This window comes from Salmo salar, chromosome 29, assembly GCF_965601325.2.
Source record: "Salmo salar chromosome 29, fSalSal1, whole genome shotgun sequence".
NCBI classification, from domain to species: Eukaryota; Metazoa; Chordata; class Actinopteri; order Salmoniformes; family Salmonidae; genus Salmo; species Salmo salar.
The window spans coordinates 28,804,785-28,822,210 of NC_138319.1; the positions used below are offsets into that span (position 1 = coordinate 28,804,785).

General features: G+C 41.7%; 2 protein-coding genes across 4 annotated transcripts in view; both read right to left on the minus strand.

The window, feature by feature from the left end:
- Positions 1–17,426, minus strand: part of LOC106594497 (HERV-H LTR-associating protein 2) — a 27,258-nt gene continuing 9,832 nt past the window's right edge. Inside the window, exons 3-7 of one of the 2 annotated variants that reach the window (XM_082970779.1) lie at positions 2,734–3,051; positions 2,386–2,658; positions 1,903–2,223; positions 1,747–1,818; positions 1–1,307 (exon numbers count right to left, since the gene is read on the minus strand). In XM_082970779.1, coding sequence (XP_082826905.1) covers positions 1,144–1,307; positions 1,747–1,818; positions 1,903–2,223; positions 2,386–2,658; positions 2,734–3,051 — 1,148 coding nt within the window. In that variant the 3' untranslated portion in view covers positions 1–1,143. Of the gene's footprint in view, positions 1,308–1,746; positions 2,224–2,385; positions 2,659–2,733; positions 3,052–4,417; positions 5,044–17,426 lie in introns of those variants that run through there. The other variant, XM_082970778.1, reaches the window with a different exon arrangement.
- LOC123731531 (CD276 antigen) lies at positions 10,107–15,083 on the minus strand. Of its 2 annotated transcripts, none has more exons than XM_045710588.2 (6): positions 14,773–15,083; positions 13,409–13,726; positions 13,061–13,333; positions 12,578–12,898; positions 12,389–12,487; positions 10,107–12,095 (listed from the first exon to the last, which is right to left on the minus strand). In XM_045710588.2, the coding sequence occupies exons 1-6, from the start codon at positions 14,858–14,860 to the stop codon at positions 11,908–11,910; spliced, it is 1,287 nt and encodes a 428-aa protein (XP_045566544.2). In that variant the 5' UTR covers positions 14,861–15,083; the 3' UTR covers positions 10,107–11,907. The 2 variants fall into 2 exon arrangements, with proteins under 2 accessions (XP_045566544.2, XP_045566545.2); XM_045710589.2 differs by having other exon boundaries at positions 13,409–13,699; positions 14,773–15,059.

The window sequence follows — 17,426 nt, forward strand, 5'->3', positions numbered from 1 at the left end:
TCGTTTTGTCCTTAATTTTATTTTAAATCAAATGACCACAGGTCATAAACCTGAAATACAAACAAAATGACAATATATTATTCAGATATTATTCAAGTAATCTAATCATAATGTAAATAATAAATCAAATAAGACTGCAACACCATCAAAAATGTGGCGAATCTGGCTTGAAACAGCACCGACTACATCACCCAGAATGCCCAGCGCCAGAGGAGCATGCGCACAGTGACTGCCGTCACAGGTTGCTATGGACGCTGTCACAGGACACAGAACCCATGCCACCGCATGCATCGTCCAAAGGATTTACACACGCACAAACGCAACATAATGCGGCACTCCACCATGGATCACCGAACCAAACCACCGCTATCACCACCGCTACCAGAAACCAGCAGAGTGCTCCGAACAATCAGCACAATGCAAATGGGTGATAATAATAGCCTAATGCTATATAGCATCTGGGTCGCTGAGCTACCGCACCCAGCGAGCTACAAGTTACTTCCGGCCAACTAACACCGACACAGTGAGGTAAACTTTCAGTGCACAAACATATAAGTGACTTAAACATTAATGCTAGACTGAGTAGTTCGCAGTTACATACCAACGGGCTGTGTGCTCCTGATGATTGTCTGCGGTGAAGTGATTACCAGGTGTTGTAATTTAAGTCTCTAGTGAAGCTGCGCATGCGCACATAACGTAACATATCTGAGCATCTAAGAAACTTAAAGAAATCACTCGTTCCCCATTTAATTGAACACATCAGACCCATTTGCTAATCTTTTATCTATATATATATATATAGACCACAGGTCAGGTTATATATATTTTTTATTTTCCTGAGTGAGCTAGAAGTCTCAACAATACCTGATACAGGAGATACACATTGGTAATTTCACATTTTACTTGCAAAACATTGTTTTTTGATGTCAAAGATGGGTTTGTTCCAGAAACAACCCCTAGCCACTACCCCCCGGCTAGCCACTACCCCCCGGCTAGCCACTTCATGGAGATCTGAAAGGAGTGGACAGGTGTGTAAGCAATATGATTATAGCTACACCTTGCCTTTTGTTGGTGAAAGTGTTAGCATTGCCTATATGCAATTGGACAATTATCTAATTGTCACCTTTCCTCTTTGTCCTCCCCTTAGTCAATGTTATCTCCTTCTGTCTGAGGCATTAGTATGGTTGATGTGGCTGATCCCTCTTCTCCTTGACCTTGTTCTTGTCTTTCTATGTCTTCCTCTCTTTCTTCTCCATTCTGAAGTGGTATTCCACTCTGACCGTTTTCATTTGGACCATTTGTATTTGCTGGAGGGGGATAGGTGAGTTTAGGGTGAGTTAGCAGGATTCAGACACACAAACAGCTAGTATGAGTTAATAAATGTAACCATAAGGACATGAATATTCCGTGGACGTCTACCTGCAGAATTGGGGACAGAACTTCTGCATTGGGGGCAGAATGCTACGAGATGGGAGGCAGTAAAATGGCAGAAACTGAAAGCTGTTCATTAAAAGCCACCAATGTAACCCTCCTCTCTGTTCATCAGGAGGTGGTTGTGTTAAATGGTTCAACAGATTATGATGTCATCATCATAACTTACCTCTCAGCAGGTAATATATCACTGCTGCTACAATCACCGCTGCTGCTGCTATTATTATACCTGCGATTGAACCGTATGGCTCTATGGCCAGGACGTGGCGGTGTTTAAATGGTTCAACAGATTATGATGTCATCATCGTAACTTACCTTTCAGCAAGGAACATATCACTACTGCTATAATCACTGCTGCTGCTGATGCCACTATAACAGCAATTCTACCTGGAAAATAAAGATGAGCAGTTTTTTTGTTGAATGTGATCCTGTGACTTACAGTGAGGAGAAACAGTAAAAGGAAACTTTTACCTCTTGATTGTTGACCAGGTGTGATCTGCAGGTAGGTGAGGATCAGGTGTGTATCTCTGGCAGTAGAGAGTTCACAGCTGTAGGTCCCCTGGTGGACCATGGTTAACTTGTGGAGCTTAAGGCTGCCAGAGTCAGACAAACTCTGAACCTGCTCCTTCCACTGGTCGTCAACCTGCATCTGAGGTTTGCCATTGGTGTAGCTGGAGGTGAGGATGGTGTCTGTCTGTTTGAACCTCCAGGTGAGGTCAAAGGTCAGGAGGTCAGACTGAGAGACACTGCAGAGGATGGACACCTCACTGCTTGGAGAACCCTGGACCAGATCTGAAATTATGTCATGAGAAACAGCCTTTTTAGCTTGATCTTTGTGTATTTTATCTCACAATGATGTCTTGTTTTTGTACAGTTTGCAGGCAGATAAATATATTGATGAATTTATTCATTGATGTATGAATTGATTGATTAATAGGTTGATTAATTGATTACCTTGCTGTTTCAGGGTTGTTGTCCTTTCTACTGTCCCAGAGGTCACGGTACAGATGTTGGTTCGGTCTCTGCTAAACTGTTTTGTGCTGGTGATGTCATAGAGGCCCCGGTCATCCACCTTGATGCTGGTGGAGTTCTGGATGGTTCCAGGGTCAAATGAAAGGTCAGAGGGGGGGTCAGTGGACCAGGTGAGTTTAGGCTCGGGGTAGATACCTGTAGAACTGCAGGTGATGATGTCATCTGATAACTGTATGTCCACCAAGCGGACTGGAGCTGCAACAAAGTAGACATTACACATGGAGCAGCCATGAAGTGATCATCATAGACAGACAGACAGACATTCCGTACCCTCCACTGCTATGTTAACGCAGGACTCCTTGTTGCCTTTAATAGTGCTGGTGTAACACTTGTATCTGCCCTGGTCCTGGAGTGTGATCCCTCTCAGCAGTAGTGAAGCGTTTCCTTTGGGGATCTGGTCATTGAACAGGGCTGTTCTCCCTCTGTAAGGCTGGCTCTGCTGTTTGAGCTGATCTGTACTGTAGTAGTAGGAGTGGACGGTCAGGTCCTTGTCTTCTGGTTGCAGCCAGTGGATGACTTCCTCATTGCCAGGCTGGAAGCTGCAGGGCAGGACACAATCCTCTGAGAACACACAGGTTACATGGACGTCTGCAAGTAAATAAACACACAGGTTAATAAGCATCTGGACAAGAAGGGATTCATATACAGACTCCTATACTCCCCAATAGTCAGATACCTTGGTAAATTGAGTAGGCCCTTTGTTTATATCAGAGTGTTATTAAGCTGTTATTATTATTAATATTAACCTGAGTCTAATCTCTCATTGTGGTCTTCCTCGGTCCTCCACCCGCCCCCCTCCACACCGACAGCACCTAACCTCTAACTAAAATCACAATCTAAAGTAAAGACTCTGGTCAGACCTGAATGACTACACTTCCTTCATGCCTCTAATCATACTACACACCCATTCAGCAATCATTTACATTGTTGAACCATCTTAGCCTGTCCTGTCTGTTAAGTTGAATCACTGATCTTCCATTAGTTGTTCAAACAATCACAGAGAGACGTTGATGAGACCTCATAGTCAATCACATGATGAATCATACACACTGTGTATATGAAACATTAAGGACACCTGTTCTTTCCATGTCATAGACTGACCAGGTGAATACTGGTCAGTTTATTGATGAAGGCTTATTGATCACTTATTGATGTCACTTGTTAAATCAACTTCAATCAGTGTAGATGAAGGGGAGGAGAAAGGTTAAAGAAGGATTTTTTTAGCCTTGAAACAATTGATAAATGGATTATTTATGTTTTACATTCAGAGGGTGAATGGGCAAGACAAAAGATGTAAGTGCCTTTGAACAAGGTATGGTAGTAGATTCCAGGCGCATCGGTTTGTGTCAATAACTTCAAAGCGGCTGGGTTGTTCACGCTCAACAGTTTCCCGTGTGTTTCAAGAATGGTTCACCACCCAAAGGACATCCAGCCAACTTGACAGAACTGTGGGAAGCATTGGTGTCAACATGGGCCATCATCCCTTTGGAATGCTTTTGACCCGTTGTAGAGTCCATGCCCCAATGAATTGAGGCTGTTCTGAGATCAGAATGCTGGTTTACTGCCCAAATTGGTATACTCAGTGTTCAACACTTTGACTTAGGGTGGAAGTGGCCAAAGATCAGTACGCACAACAGGAAAAGTCTGCTCTTGAATTAATTTGTCAGTCTTCTGTAATGACCATGTTTATGATCTACAGTAATTCATGTTTCAGAGAAACTTGTTTTACAGTTATATGGTATTTTTCATATGAATTGGAGTCTGCTATTGTAATCTGGTTAGGTAGAGGTTTCACCACATTGCTTACACCTATTAAATGCTCATACTACACTAGAGCCTAAGGTGTGTCTAGGGACTAGGACTACGTAGGACTTCTTTTGGAATGGAATATTTTGAGACAGACAGAAGGTAAAGACAGATGAACTAAGACAGAATGATGATGGTTGTTACTCACCTCCCCCATCTGTGGATGTGACAGTCCACAGCAGAATCACCATCAGACCCCTTAATGTCATGGAAACCAGTCCCCAGGCCATCTCCACAGAGACCAGACCACAGTGTTATCGTCGTGGATACTGACTCCTCTCTGTCAGAATCTAGTAGCTGTGCTGTCACTCTTCACCAAGTCCAGTTTGTCAGAGTAAAGTGCCCATTCCGGTTTTGTGTTGGTATGTGACTGGTATGTGAATGTACAATCCTTAGGAGTCAGCCTAGTTTCACTCTTCAAGAGCAGTGCCATTGGTAGACCAAGTTAAAGGGATAGTTCACCCAAATGACAAATTGGTTTCTTTAACCTGTAAATAGTCTATGGACAAGGTATGACAGCAATTCATGCATTTTACATTTACGTCATTTAGCAGACACTCTTATCCAGAGCGACTTACAAATTGGTGCATTCACCTCATGATATCCACATGCTTTGGTTTAGTATCTTTGCACTGTTTCAACATGCTAATATTTTAAGTGTCAAGTTTTTGTCACGTGCACCAGTACAGTGCAATACCTTTCTTGCCAGCTCTTTTCCCAATAATAACGTAATCAATATCAATATACAGTATAGTACCATAAAATAAAGTAAAGTAGACCAAAAACACATGAGAAATAGAAATAAGAAGAACATGAGAAAGTATACAAGCTACAGTATATACACGGTCAGTTCCAATACCATATTTACAATGTGCAGGGATACTGCAGTGGTAGGGGTAGATATGTATAGGGGTAAGGTGACTTGGCCTCAGGAGTAGCAGCAGCTTATATGATGATTGGATGTGTGTGTGTGTGTGTGTGTGTGAGAGAGAGAGAGGGTGTTGAGTCCTGTAATAATCAGTGCAAAATAAAAGGGTCAATGCAGATAGTCAGTGTAGCCATTTTGTTAGCTATTTAGTCTTATGGCGTGTGTGTAGTGTGTGTTAATATATCAGTACTGTGTGGCTGTGGACAGGTTTCTCCTGTGTGGTAATAATCATCATGTAGAGTGAAATGGGTCTGAAAACACACTCCTGTGGTGTAGGAGGACCCGGTGTGTAATGTAATGTGCTGCCTTTCAGTTTGTCATCACAACACAGTATGATGTAGGGGCTCAATGGCCTCTGATACACCACACACACCCTATAATGTCCATGGAATGTCATTCAGACTCTGTAATGCACCTGTTACGCACGCCTCTCGGAAGAGGGAACGCCACACCCTGCTACAACTCAACTCTCCGTGGTGTGAAAGCGGTATGGACTGTAGGTGTGAGTAAGGATGACAAAAAGCAGAGAATACCGTTTACAGGGAATTTATTCCTTCGCACGGTAAGTTTCCCCTTTTCCCCAAACTTACCGTGCGAAGGAATAAATTCCCTGTAAATGGTATTCTCTGCCTTTTGTCATCCTGTAATGCTGGCTCTGCTGTTTGAAAGTAAATATCAAAGCCCCCTCTCCTACCTTACCTGCCTACCCACTACTTACCTAACTAGCACCACCTGGTGCACTAACCAAAATACAGGGGACGGTACGCCCAGCTCTTTCCTAGTGTGCATAGACAGTAAACTACTACGGGTAATGTATGCCCGCGGGCCTGTTTCCTAAGCACTCCCTAGGTGCCTTCCCCTTCCCCCCTGGCAACAAATGAAACATAATATCACAAATGTAAGTACCGTAAATTCCGGACTATAAGCCGCAACTTTTTTCCCAGGCTTTGAACCTCGTGGCTTAAACAATGACGCGGCTAATATATGGATTTTTCCCGCTTTCAATTTTTTTGGGGGAAATTGCCGAACGGGTTAGAGTCAAACAACTTTTTTGTTTACTGTTTAGATTAAATCGAGCGCTCTCAAACTTCCCATCATTCTGATTATGGTAGTCATTTTGTCACCCTCATCATGGCAAAGGAAATGGAACTGCTGCACGGGAGCTTGGTTTTAATGAGTCGATGATAAGACGTTGGAAACAGCAGCGTGAGGAATTGATTCAGTGCAAAAAGACAACTAAAGCTTACTGCACATTTTTTGTTACAAGCCGTGTTTCATTAAAGCCTGTGTAAAGTTCATTTGTTTCAATGTACCGGTAGGCACCTGCGGCTTATAGACATGTGCAGCTTATTTATGTTCAAAATAATATATATTTTTTAAATTCAGTGGGTGTGTCTTATATTCAGGTGCGCTTAATTGTCCGGAAATTACGGTAAGCAATTCCAATAATCAAAACCACAGCTCTATTGGCGCACACACATTCCTCAAATCAGCAGCTACACAATACTTAAGTAAACTCTGAACAACACAGAATTAACCATCAGCCTTCTCTCTCAGCAATCATCTCGCTCTTTCTGATCAACAGAACACTGGTTTATATAGCTGGAGAAGGAGTCTAATGGGATACAGCTCTCCAATTAGCAATCAGCTGCTTGAAGAATGTCAGGAAGCCATTTCATTAAATACATACATGAAAATATATAAACCACAACACAGAAACTGGGGAACGTAACAGCACCAGAAAGCTTTCAAAGACCAGGCATTATTGACTACTATTGACTCACTTATCCAAATGTTAACCTCTTAGTGACCACTTAACACGCGAATCCCGTTAGCGGGATTGATTTGACAACAGCCAGTGAAATAGCACAGCACCAAATTCAAAAAACAAAAATCTCATAATTAAAATTTCTCACACATACAAGTATTATACATAATTTTAAAGATAAGATTCTCGTTAACCTCTCTTGGGTAGGGGGCAGTATTTTCACGTCCGGATAAAAAACGTACCAGATTTAATCTGGATATTACTCCTGCCCAGAAACTAGAATATGCATATAATTGTTTGATATGGATAGAAAACACCCTAAAGTTTCTAAAACTGTTTGAATGGTGTCTGTGAGTATAACAGAACTCATATGGCAGGCCAAAACCTGAGAAGATTCTATACAGGAAGTGCCCTCTCTGACCATTTCTTGGCCTTCTATAGCCTCTTTATCGAAAACAGAGGATCTCTGCTGTAACGTGACATTTTCTAAGGCTCCCATAGGCTCTCAGAAGGCGCCAGAACGGGGAATGATGACTCTGCAGTACCTGGGCGAAAAACAGTAGCGCATTTGGAAAGTGGTCGATCTGAGAACAATGACACGGGTGTGCACGTGCATGTGAAGACTCCATTTTCTTCTTTCAGTCTTTGAACGAAAACAACGTCTCCCGGTCGGAATATTATCGCTATTTTACGAGAAAAATTTTAAACAGCATTTGACATGCTTCGAATTACGGTAATGGAATATTTTGACATTTTTTGTCACGACATGCGTCTGCGCGTCACCGTTCGGATAGGGACCTGAACGCATGGACAAACGAGGATATTTGAACATAACTATGGATTATTTTGAACCAAAACAACATTTGTGGTTGAAGTAGAAGTCCTGGGAGTGCATTCTGACGAAGAACAGCAAAGGTAATCCAATTTTTCTTATAGTAATTCTGAGTTTAGTTTACGCCAAACTTGGTGGGTGTCAAATTAGCTAGCCCGTGATGGCGAGCTATCTACTCAGAATATTGCAAAATGTGCTTTTGCCGAAAAGCTATTTTAAAATCTGACACCGCGATTGCATAAAGGAGTTCTGTATCTATAATTCTTAAAATATTTTTTTTTGTGAACGTTTATCGTGAGTAATTTAGTAAATTCACCGGAAGTTTTCGGTATGTTTGCTAGTTCTGAACATCACATGCGAATGTAAAAAGCTGTTTTTTGATATAAATATGAACTTGATTGAACAAAACGTGCATGTATTGTATAACATAATGTCCTAGGAGTGTCATCTGATGAAGATCATCAAAGGTTAGTGCTGCATTTAGCTGTGGTTTTGGTTTTTGTGACATATGCTAGCTTGAAAAATGGGTGTGTGATTATTTCTGGCTGGGTACTCTCCTGACATAATCTAATGTTTTGCTTTCGTTGTAAAGCCTTTTTGAAATCGGACAATGTGGTTAGATTAACGAGAGTCTTGTCTTTAAAATGGTGTAAAATAGTAATATGTTTGAGAAATTGAAGTTATAGCATTTTTAAGGTTTTTGAATTTCGCGCCACTCGATTCCACTGGCTGTTGACTAGGTGGGACGATTACGTCCCACATACCCGAGAGAGGTTAATCTAACCACAGTGTCCGATTTCAAAAAGGCTTTACGGCGAAAGCAAAACATTAGATTATGTTAGCACATCACCTAAACAAGAAAAGCCAAACAGCCATTTTGCAAGTAAGGAGAGGCATCACAAAAACCACAAATGCAGCTAAAATGAATTACTAACTTTTGCCGATCGTCATCAGATGACACTCCCAGGACTCATTGTTAGACAATACATGTATGTTTTGTTAGATAAAGTTCATATTTATATCCATAAACCCCATTTTACATTGGCGCGTGATGTTCAGAAAATGTATTGCCACCCAAAACTGCCGGTGAACGAGCACATCAATTTACAAAAATACTCATCATAAACGTTGATAAACTTTACAACAGTTATTGAAAGAATTATAGATATACTACTCCTTAATGCAACCGCTGTGTCAGATTTTAAAATAGCTTTTCGGCGAAAGCACATTTTTCAATATTCTGAGAACGTAGCTTAACCATCAAAGCAAGCTATATCGTTACCCACCAAGTCATGGCATCAATAAAACTCAGAATTAGTATTATAAATCTTCCCTTACCTTTGCTGATCTTCGTCAGAATGCACTCCCGTGGCTCCTACTTCCACAAGAAATGTTTTTGTTTGAAATACTCCATATTTATGTCCAAATACCTCAGTTTTGTTCGTGCGTTCAGATCACTATCCAAAGGCATAACGCGTGAGCGTAAATCCAGACACGAAAAGTCAAAATGTTCCATTACCGTTCGTAGAAACATGTCAAACGTTATTTACAATCAATCCTTAGGGTCTTTTTAACATAAAACGTCAATATTCCAACTGGACAACAGCGTATTCATTCAAGAAGAAAAAGGAACGGCAGGCTCGCACATAACCAAGTCCTTTGTCCTCAGACAGGCCACTGATTGACTGAGCTCCTATTTTCTGCCCAGTAACTGTTGACAGCCAATGGAAGCCTTAGGAAGTGCAACGTGACCCCAGAGACACTGTAGTTTCAATAGGGATTCAAAAGAAGAACTACAATTCTCAGATTTCCCACTGCCTGGTTGGATGTTTCTCAGGTTTTTGCCTGCCATATGAGTTCTGTTATACTCACAGACATCATTCAAACAGTTTTAGAAACTTCAGTGTTTTCTAACCAAATCTACTAATAATATGCATATCCTACCTTCTGAGTCTGTGTAGGAGGCAGTTTAATTTGGGCACATTTTTCATCCGAACGTGAAACTACTGCCCCCTATCCTAAACAGCCGAAGGGATATGGACCAAAGTACCCATGGTTCTGAGGGGACCACACCCCTCAAGTGTCCATATAGCACTCCCTATTCGGCCTGTGTAGTAACCACCAATGGCCTCTGATACCACACACACACCCTATAATGTCATTCAGACTCTGTAATGCACCAGACAGCTTTCAAAGACCAGGCATTATTGACTATTATTGACTCACTGATCCAAATGTTATGAGGTGTAAAACAGAGGTTTGGTTTGGGGTTGAGCAGGCAACATGAAGCAGAAGCAAACAAAGACTAGTAAAGTGAATGTATTTAATGTTCACAGTATAATGTGGAATGTTCCAGTGCTATTATGGCAGTACTTTTCTCGTCAATATCAAAACGTAAGGACAACAAACATTCACAGATAACCAAATCAACCAACAGAAAGAAAATATCTGCCTTGTGCGACGTCCACTGTGAATAAGGCATTGCTACTGTATTGCTGCTATCGCTATTAGCCCAGATAGCATATTTGGTTCATTGGAAGTTGTGGGAACCTACGTTTTTGGTTTCCCATTGGTTCTGGTAATAAAACCAAAAGTTTCCTAAACGTTAAAACAGGAAGTTATTAAACGTTCTGAGAATGGAAGTAAAAAATGTGCCTGTTCTTGGAACATATTTTTTTAGTTTCCAGGGAGATTCTGAGAACATTTTTCTATGGTTCCCTAAAAGTTTTATTAACATTCTGAGATCAGAAATAGTAGGTTATTTGAAGACAAGACCCATGGAAATGCATTTATCATGGGAACACACAGATTTTTTATTGTGGCATGGCATCAATGAGATTCAACCTGATGATCTTCTGCTCTCTATCCATGGAATTATTCCACTGAGCCACCAGGATGGAGCTACCATGCTGTTTTTTTTAACTCATACAAAGCTGTTCATTTTAGTCTATTCAAACAGACCCTATTTCAAAGGAAACAAGCACTCATTAAGATCAGGTGTGGCCAATTAGTGGGCGCAGCCAACACACTTAACAAGATAGAGAAGAGTTTTGTTGATGCTGAGAACAGAATGTATGTGTTTTTAAATAACATTCTTTGAATGTTTAATGTTTTTTCAGTTTTTATGGCAAGATTTCTTAATGTTCTGAGAACATGACTTTAAATAGAACCATAAGGAATCCTGTAGTAAATGTTATGCTGAAGTACTGAAATTGCCACAGAAGAATGTTGTTTCTTAACGTTCTCTGAACAAATTGAGAACATGACTGGATAGATCCATGAGGAAACCTGTGGGAGACTTTATGGGAAGGTTGTATAACCCAATCAAAACCAATAGTCACTACCGTTCTCTACTAAATGTATAAGAATTATGGTGTGTTAATTGGCTCAATAGAGGCTGACTATGGTTGTTATCATCACAGCTTCCCATTCTGTTTCAGGTAACTTATTGTTCCTGCTACTATAGCTCCTCTCTCTTCAGAGAGAGTCTGGGACTTCCAGAGGGATCATGTTACATACAGGTAAAGATCACTTGCATTCATCAAGGTGAGGGTGTGATGCTACAGTAGATATACTCAGTGTAGCTACTTCCTCCTGCTATAACAAAATTAATTCACACACACAATAAAATAAACTGAAACTTTAAAAACTATGTCCCGCAATCAATCAACTATTTCTCCTAATAATGTATTGTAATTGATTGATTAACATGCCAGCAAGTTACTTCTGATGGTGAAACAGGTCCTTTCCTGTCCATTCAGTGTGTGTTGAGGATGACGGGCCTCTCCAAGACACAAAGATGGTGAATGACATACTGTCACTGAGTAGTAACAATACCTGATACAGGAGATACACATTGGTAATTTCACATTTTACTTGCAAAACATTGTTTTTTGATGTCAAAGATGGGTTTGGTCCAGAAACAACCCCTAGCCACTACCCCCCGGCTAGCCACTACCCCCCGGCTAGCCACTACCCCCCGGCTAGCCACTTCATGGAGATCTGAAAGGACTGGACAGGTGTGTAAGCAATATGATTATAGCTACACCTTGCCTTTTGTTGGTGAAAGTGTTAGCATTGCCTATATGCAATTGGACAATTATCTAATTGTCACCTTTCCTCTTTGTCCTCCCCTTGGTCAATGTTATCTCCTTCTGTCTGAGGCATTAGTATGGTTGATGTGGCTGATCCGTCTTCTCCTTGACCTTGTTCTTGTCTTTCTATGTCTTCCTCTCTTTCTTCTCCATTCTGAAGTGGTATTCCACTCTGACCGTTTTCATTTGGACCATTTGTATTTGCTGGAGGGGGATAGGTGAGTTTAGGGTGAGTTAGCAGGATTCAGACACACAAACAGCTAGTATGAGTAAATAAATGTAACCATAAGGACATGAATATTCCGTGGACGTCTACCTGCAGAATTGGGGACAGAACTTCTGCATTGGGGGCAGAATGCTACGAGATGGGAGGCAGTAAAATAGCAGAAACTCAATGCTGTTCATTAAAAGCCACCAATGTAACCCTCCTCTCTGTTCATCAGGAGGTGGTTGTGTTAAATGGTTCAACAGATTATGATGTCATCATCATAACTTACCTCTCAGCCTGAAACATATCACTGCTGCTGCTATAATTGCTGCTGCTATAATTGCTGCTGCTATACCAGTGATTGAACCTGGACTCAGTCCATCTGAAACTGAAGGAGAAAATACAGAGTATCAGTTGTATTGTTTAATGTGATCCTGTGACTTACAGTGAGGGGAAACAGTAAAAGTAAACTTTGTACCATCAGATAGTTTATCAGGTGTGATCTGCAGGTAGGTGAGGATCAGGTGTGTATCTCTGGCAGTAGAGAGTTCACAGCTGTAGGTCCCCTGGTGGACCATGGTTAACTTGTGGAGCTGAAGGCTGCCAGAGTCAGACAAACTCTGAACCTGCTCCTTCCACTGGTCATCAACCTGCATCTGAGGTGTGCCATTGGTGTAGCTGGAGGTGAGGATGGTGTCTGTCTGTTTGAACCTCCAGGTGAGGTCAAAGGTCAGGAGGTCAGACTGAGAGACACTGCAGAGGATGGACACCTCACTGCTTGGAGAACCCTGGACCGGATCTGAAATGATGTCATGAGAAACAGCCTTTTTAGCTTGATCTTTGTGTATTTTATCTCACAATGATGTCTTGTTTTTGTACAGTTTGCAGGCAGATAAATATATTGATGTATTTATTCATTGATGTATGAATTGATTGATTAATAGGTTGATTAATTGATTACCTTGCTGTTTCAGGGTTGCTGTCCTTTCTACTGTCCCAGAGGTCACGGTACAGATGTTGGTTCGGTCTCTGCTAAACTGTTTTGTGCTGGTGATGTCATAGAGGCCCCGGTCATCCACCTTGATGCTGGTGGAGTTCTGGATGGTTCCAGGGTCAAATGAAAGGTCAGAGGGGGGGTCAGTGGACCAGGTGAGTTTAGGCTCGGGGTAGATACCTGTAGAACTGCAGGTGATGATGTCATCTGATAACTGTATGTCCACCAAGCGGACTGGAGCTGCAACAAAGTAGACATTACACATGGAGCAGCCATGAAGTGATCATCATAGACAGACAGACAGACATTCCGTACCCTCCACTGCTATGTTAACGCAGGACTCCTTGTTGCCTTTAATAGTGCTGGTGTAACACTTGTATCTGCCCTGGTCCTGGAGTGTGATCCCTCTCAGCAGTAGTGAAGCGTTTCCTTTGGGGATCTGGTCATTGAACAGGGCTGTTCTCCCTCTGTAAGGCTGGCTCTGCTGTTTGAGCTGATCTGTACTGTAGTAGTAGGAGTGGACGGTCAGGTCCTTGTCTTCTGGTTTCAGCCAGTGGATGACTTCCTCACTGCCACGCTGGAAGCTGCAGGGCAGGACACAATCCTCTGAGAACACACAGGTTACATCGATGTCTGCAAGTGAATAAACACACACGTTAAGAAGCATCTGGACAAGAAGGGATTGATATACAGACTCTTATACTCCCCAATAGTCAGATACCTTGGTGAGTAACCTGTTATTATTGTTAATATTAACCTGTCTAATCTCTCATTGTGGTCCTCCTCGGTCCTCCACCCGCCCCCCTCCACACCCACAGCACCTAACCTCTAACTAAAATTACAATCTAAAGTAAAGACTCCGGTCAGACCTGAATGACTACACTTCCTTCATGCCTCTAATCATACTACACACCCATTCAGCAATCATTTACATTGTTGAACCATCTTAGCCTGTCCTGTCTGTTAAGTTGAATCACTGATCTTCCATTAGTTGTTCAAACATATTCACAGGGAGACTTTCTTGAGACCTCATTGTCAATCATATGATCACATGATGATTCATCTGTATATCACTTTGACTTAGGGTGGAAGTGGACAAAGAGAACTACTCACAACAGGTCTGCTCTTGAAGTAAGTCATTCATGTTTCAGAGAAGCGTGTTTTACAGTTAAACTGATATGAGGTGATTCCAGTGAGTTGATATCAGTAAAACCCTGTCAGTCCTGTGTGATAACAACTTCCCTCCTCCCAGCTGATGCTAGCTCAGCACTTACTCAGCAACAGGAAATGTGAATTATGATGTGGATTGTAATTCATGGACATGATACATTAATACATTGATACATTTTTCGTTAGGGCAAATCAAGTCTGCCATTTTAAAGTGGAAATCACATTCTTTAGAAGCCTTTAAACTTGAATACACTAGAACTTTGCTTTTCCTACTGTGCAGGAAAATTCACAGCAACAAAAGAGTGATCAAATTAAGATCTTACATTTGTTGGAGATATTTTGGAATGTAATATTTTGAGTCACACAGAAGGTAAAGAGTGGCTCCCGAGTGGTGCAGTGGTCTAAGACACTGCCTATCGCTGCAAGAGGTGTCACTGCAGTACCTGGTTCAAATCTAGGTAAAACTATAATTCAAAGACGGATGAACTAAGACGATGGTTGTCACTCACCTCTCCCATCTGTGAATGTGACAGTCCACAGTAGAATCACCACTGACAACAGACCCCTTAATGTCATGGAAACCAGACCCCAGGCCATCTCCACGGAGACCAGACCACAGGGTTATTGTTGTGGAAACGAGCTCCTCTCCCTCTTAAAGGATTGTAAAGTATCCTGTGCTTGTCATTACAGTTTTGTTGCTGATTATTGCTAAAAAGTGTATCCATCCAGGTTGTGAAGTGAGGAGTGTGCTGCTCCTTACACAAGTGCTTTTAGTATTTGCCGAATAGATGTAGGGCAAAGATTAGCGCATTGTGAAACATTTACAGAGTGGATATGGACTTTCTGCCCTAGACAAATGACCCCTTCCCCCCTTGTGAAGTGCGACTGAGCTTGGTATTTATGACAAGGCAGCGACTGTGTTAAAGCAAAAGGTCCGTACTGCAAGACTTGAATTCTTGTGCCGCTCTGCATACAAGCTAGCTAGCATCAACGTTAAGCCAAGTTCAAAGACATTAAAAGTTCCTTCATATATGCCACTCCTATGTAGGTATAATTCTGTGGGTCTAATTCAGATAATGCATGTCATAACAAGATGTCCAGCGCTTCAATCCAAGCTTCATGTAACTATCGCTTGCCCGCTCCATAGCAAGCTGCTCTTTCCTCACTGATTGGTGAAGTCATTTCATGTTCAGCTAAATGTAAAAAAAACTGATTTCAGAGGTTTTAAAAATGAAAGAAACTAAATAAACCGTTACTTTTTAGGGTTTGAACCGGTTCAGAACTTTATTTAGCTGGTCGGAACAGTGAAATGGACCAACAACAAAAATAATGCTTCTGTTCGGAGCCAAACGATTAGAAAAGACTAAGTCTTGCCAACTAATTCCTGGATATAATTAATGTTCTTTCTTCAACATTCATTCATTTTGATTCATTTTAGTCAAACGTATCCTGGGGTAGTTTTGACATACTTCTCACCACAGGTAGGTAAAAACAGAAACTCTAAAAGGCCAATATCAGCAAACTCCAGGTGAAGGAAGTCCCATGCAGTTATGTGTCCTAAATATAACAGTTCACTGCTGTAACTGTGGATCACTTTCAGGCCAGCTGATGGTGAGTAACTATTGTTGAGGGTCTGTCCTAGACACTACAGTTAGTTGATGGTCTGTCCTGGATACTACAGTTAGTTGGTCTGTCCTGGATACTACAGTTAGTTGATGGTCTGTCCTGGATACTACAGTTAGTTGATGGTCTGTCCTGGACACTACAGTTAGTTGATGGTCTGTCCTGGATACTACAGTTAGTTGATGGTCTGTCCTGGATACTACAGTTAGTTGATGGTCTGTCCTGGATACTACAGTTAGTTGATGGTCTGTCCTGGATACTACAGTTAGTTGATGGTCTGTCCTGGATACTACAGTTAGTTGAGGGTCTGTCCTGGATACTACAGTTAGTTGAGGGTCTGTCCTAGACACTACAGTTAGTTGATGGTCTGTCCTGGACACTACAGTTAGTTGATGGTCTGTCCTGGACACTACAGTTAGTTGATGGTCTGTCCTAGACACTACAGTTAGTTGATGGTCTGTCCTAGACACTACAGTTAGTTGATGGTCTGTCCTGGATACTACAGTTAGTTGATGGTCTGTCCTGGACACTACAGTTAGTTGATGGTCTGTCCTGGATACTACAGTTAGTTGATGGTCTGTCCTGGATACTACAGTTAGTTGATGGTCTGTCCTGGATACTACAGTTAGTTGAGGGTCTGTCCTAGACACTATTGTTGAGGGTCTGTCCTAGACACTACAGTTAGTTGATGGTCTGTCCTGGATACTACAGTTAGTTGATGGTCTGTCCTGGATACTACAGTTAGTTGATGGTCTGTCCTAGACACTACAGTTAGTTGATGGTCTGTCCTGGATACTACAGTTAGTTGATGGTCTGTCCTGGATACTACAGTTAGTTGATGGCCTGTCCTGCATACTACAGTTAGTTGATGGCCTGTCCTGGATACTACAGTTAGTTGATGGTCTGTCCTAGATACTATTGTTGAGGGTCTGTCCTGGATACTACAGTTGGTTGAGGGTCTGTCCTGGATACTACAGTTAGTTGAGGGTCTGTCCTGGATACTACAGTTAGTTGATGGTCTGTCCTGGATACTACAGTTAGTTGATGGTCTGTCCTGGATACTACACATACACTCCACAGTAAGGCTGGACTGTGACTTACCTTTCACTGGCTTCATCTCACTGGTTTCCTCTGGTCTCTTTCTGGGCTTGGACTGGTTACCTGGTGACAGGAAAAGGGACATCAGGTACAGATAGGGTAAATGTAGAAGTATTTAAACCGTCATTTTACCTGCAAGCTCATTCAGCCTTAGTTCTCTCAGTATTACTACACATTTGTGAATATAGACAGATGTTAGGTTTATTATTATAGTTAACCCTTTCCCCTGCCCATACTCCTTACCTCGGACTTTCAGATTTCCCAGAATTCCTGTGAGGGCGAGAGTCAGCATTGCTATCACCATGGCAAAGATCCACCACGAGATGCCTGTTGATGTATCATACGCTTACCTACACACAGGTAACAGACACACAAGTAATATAACAGACGCGCAAGTAATATAACAGACGCGCAAGTAATATAACAGACGCGCAAGTAATAT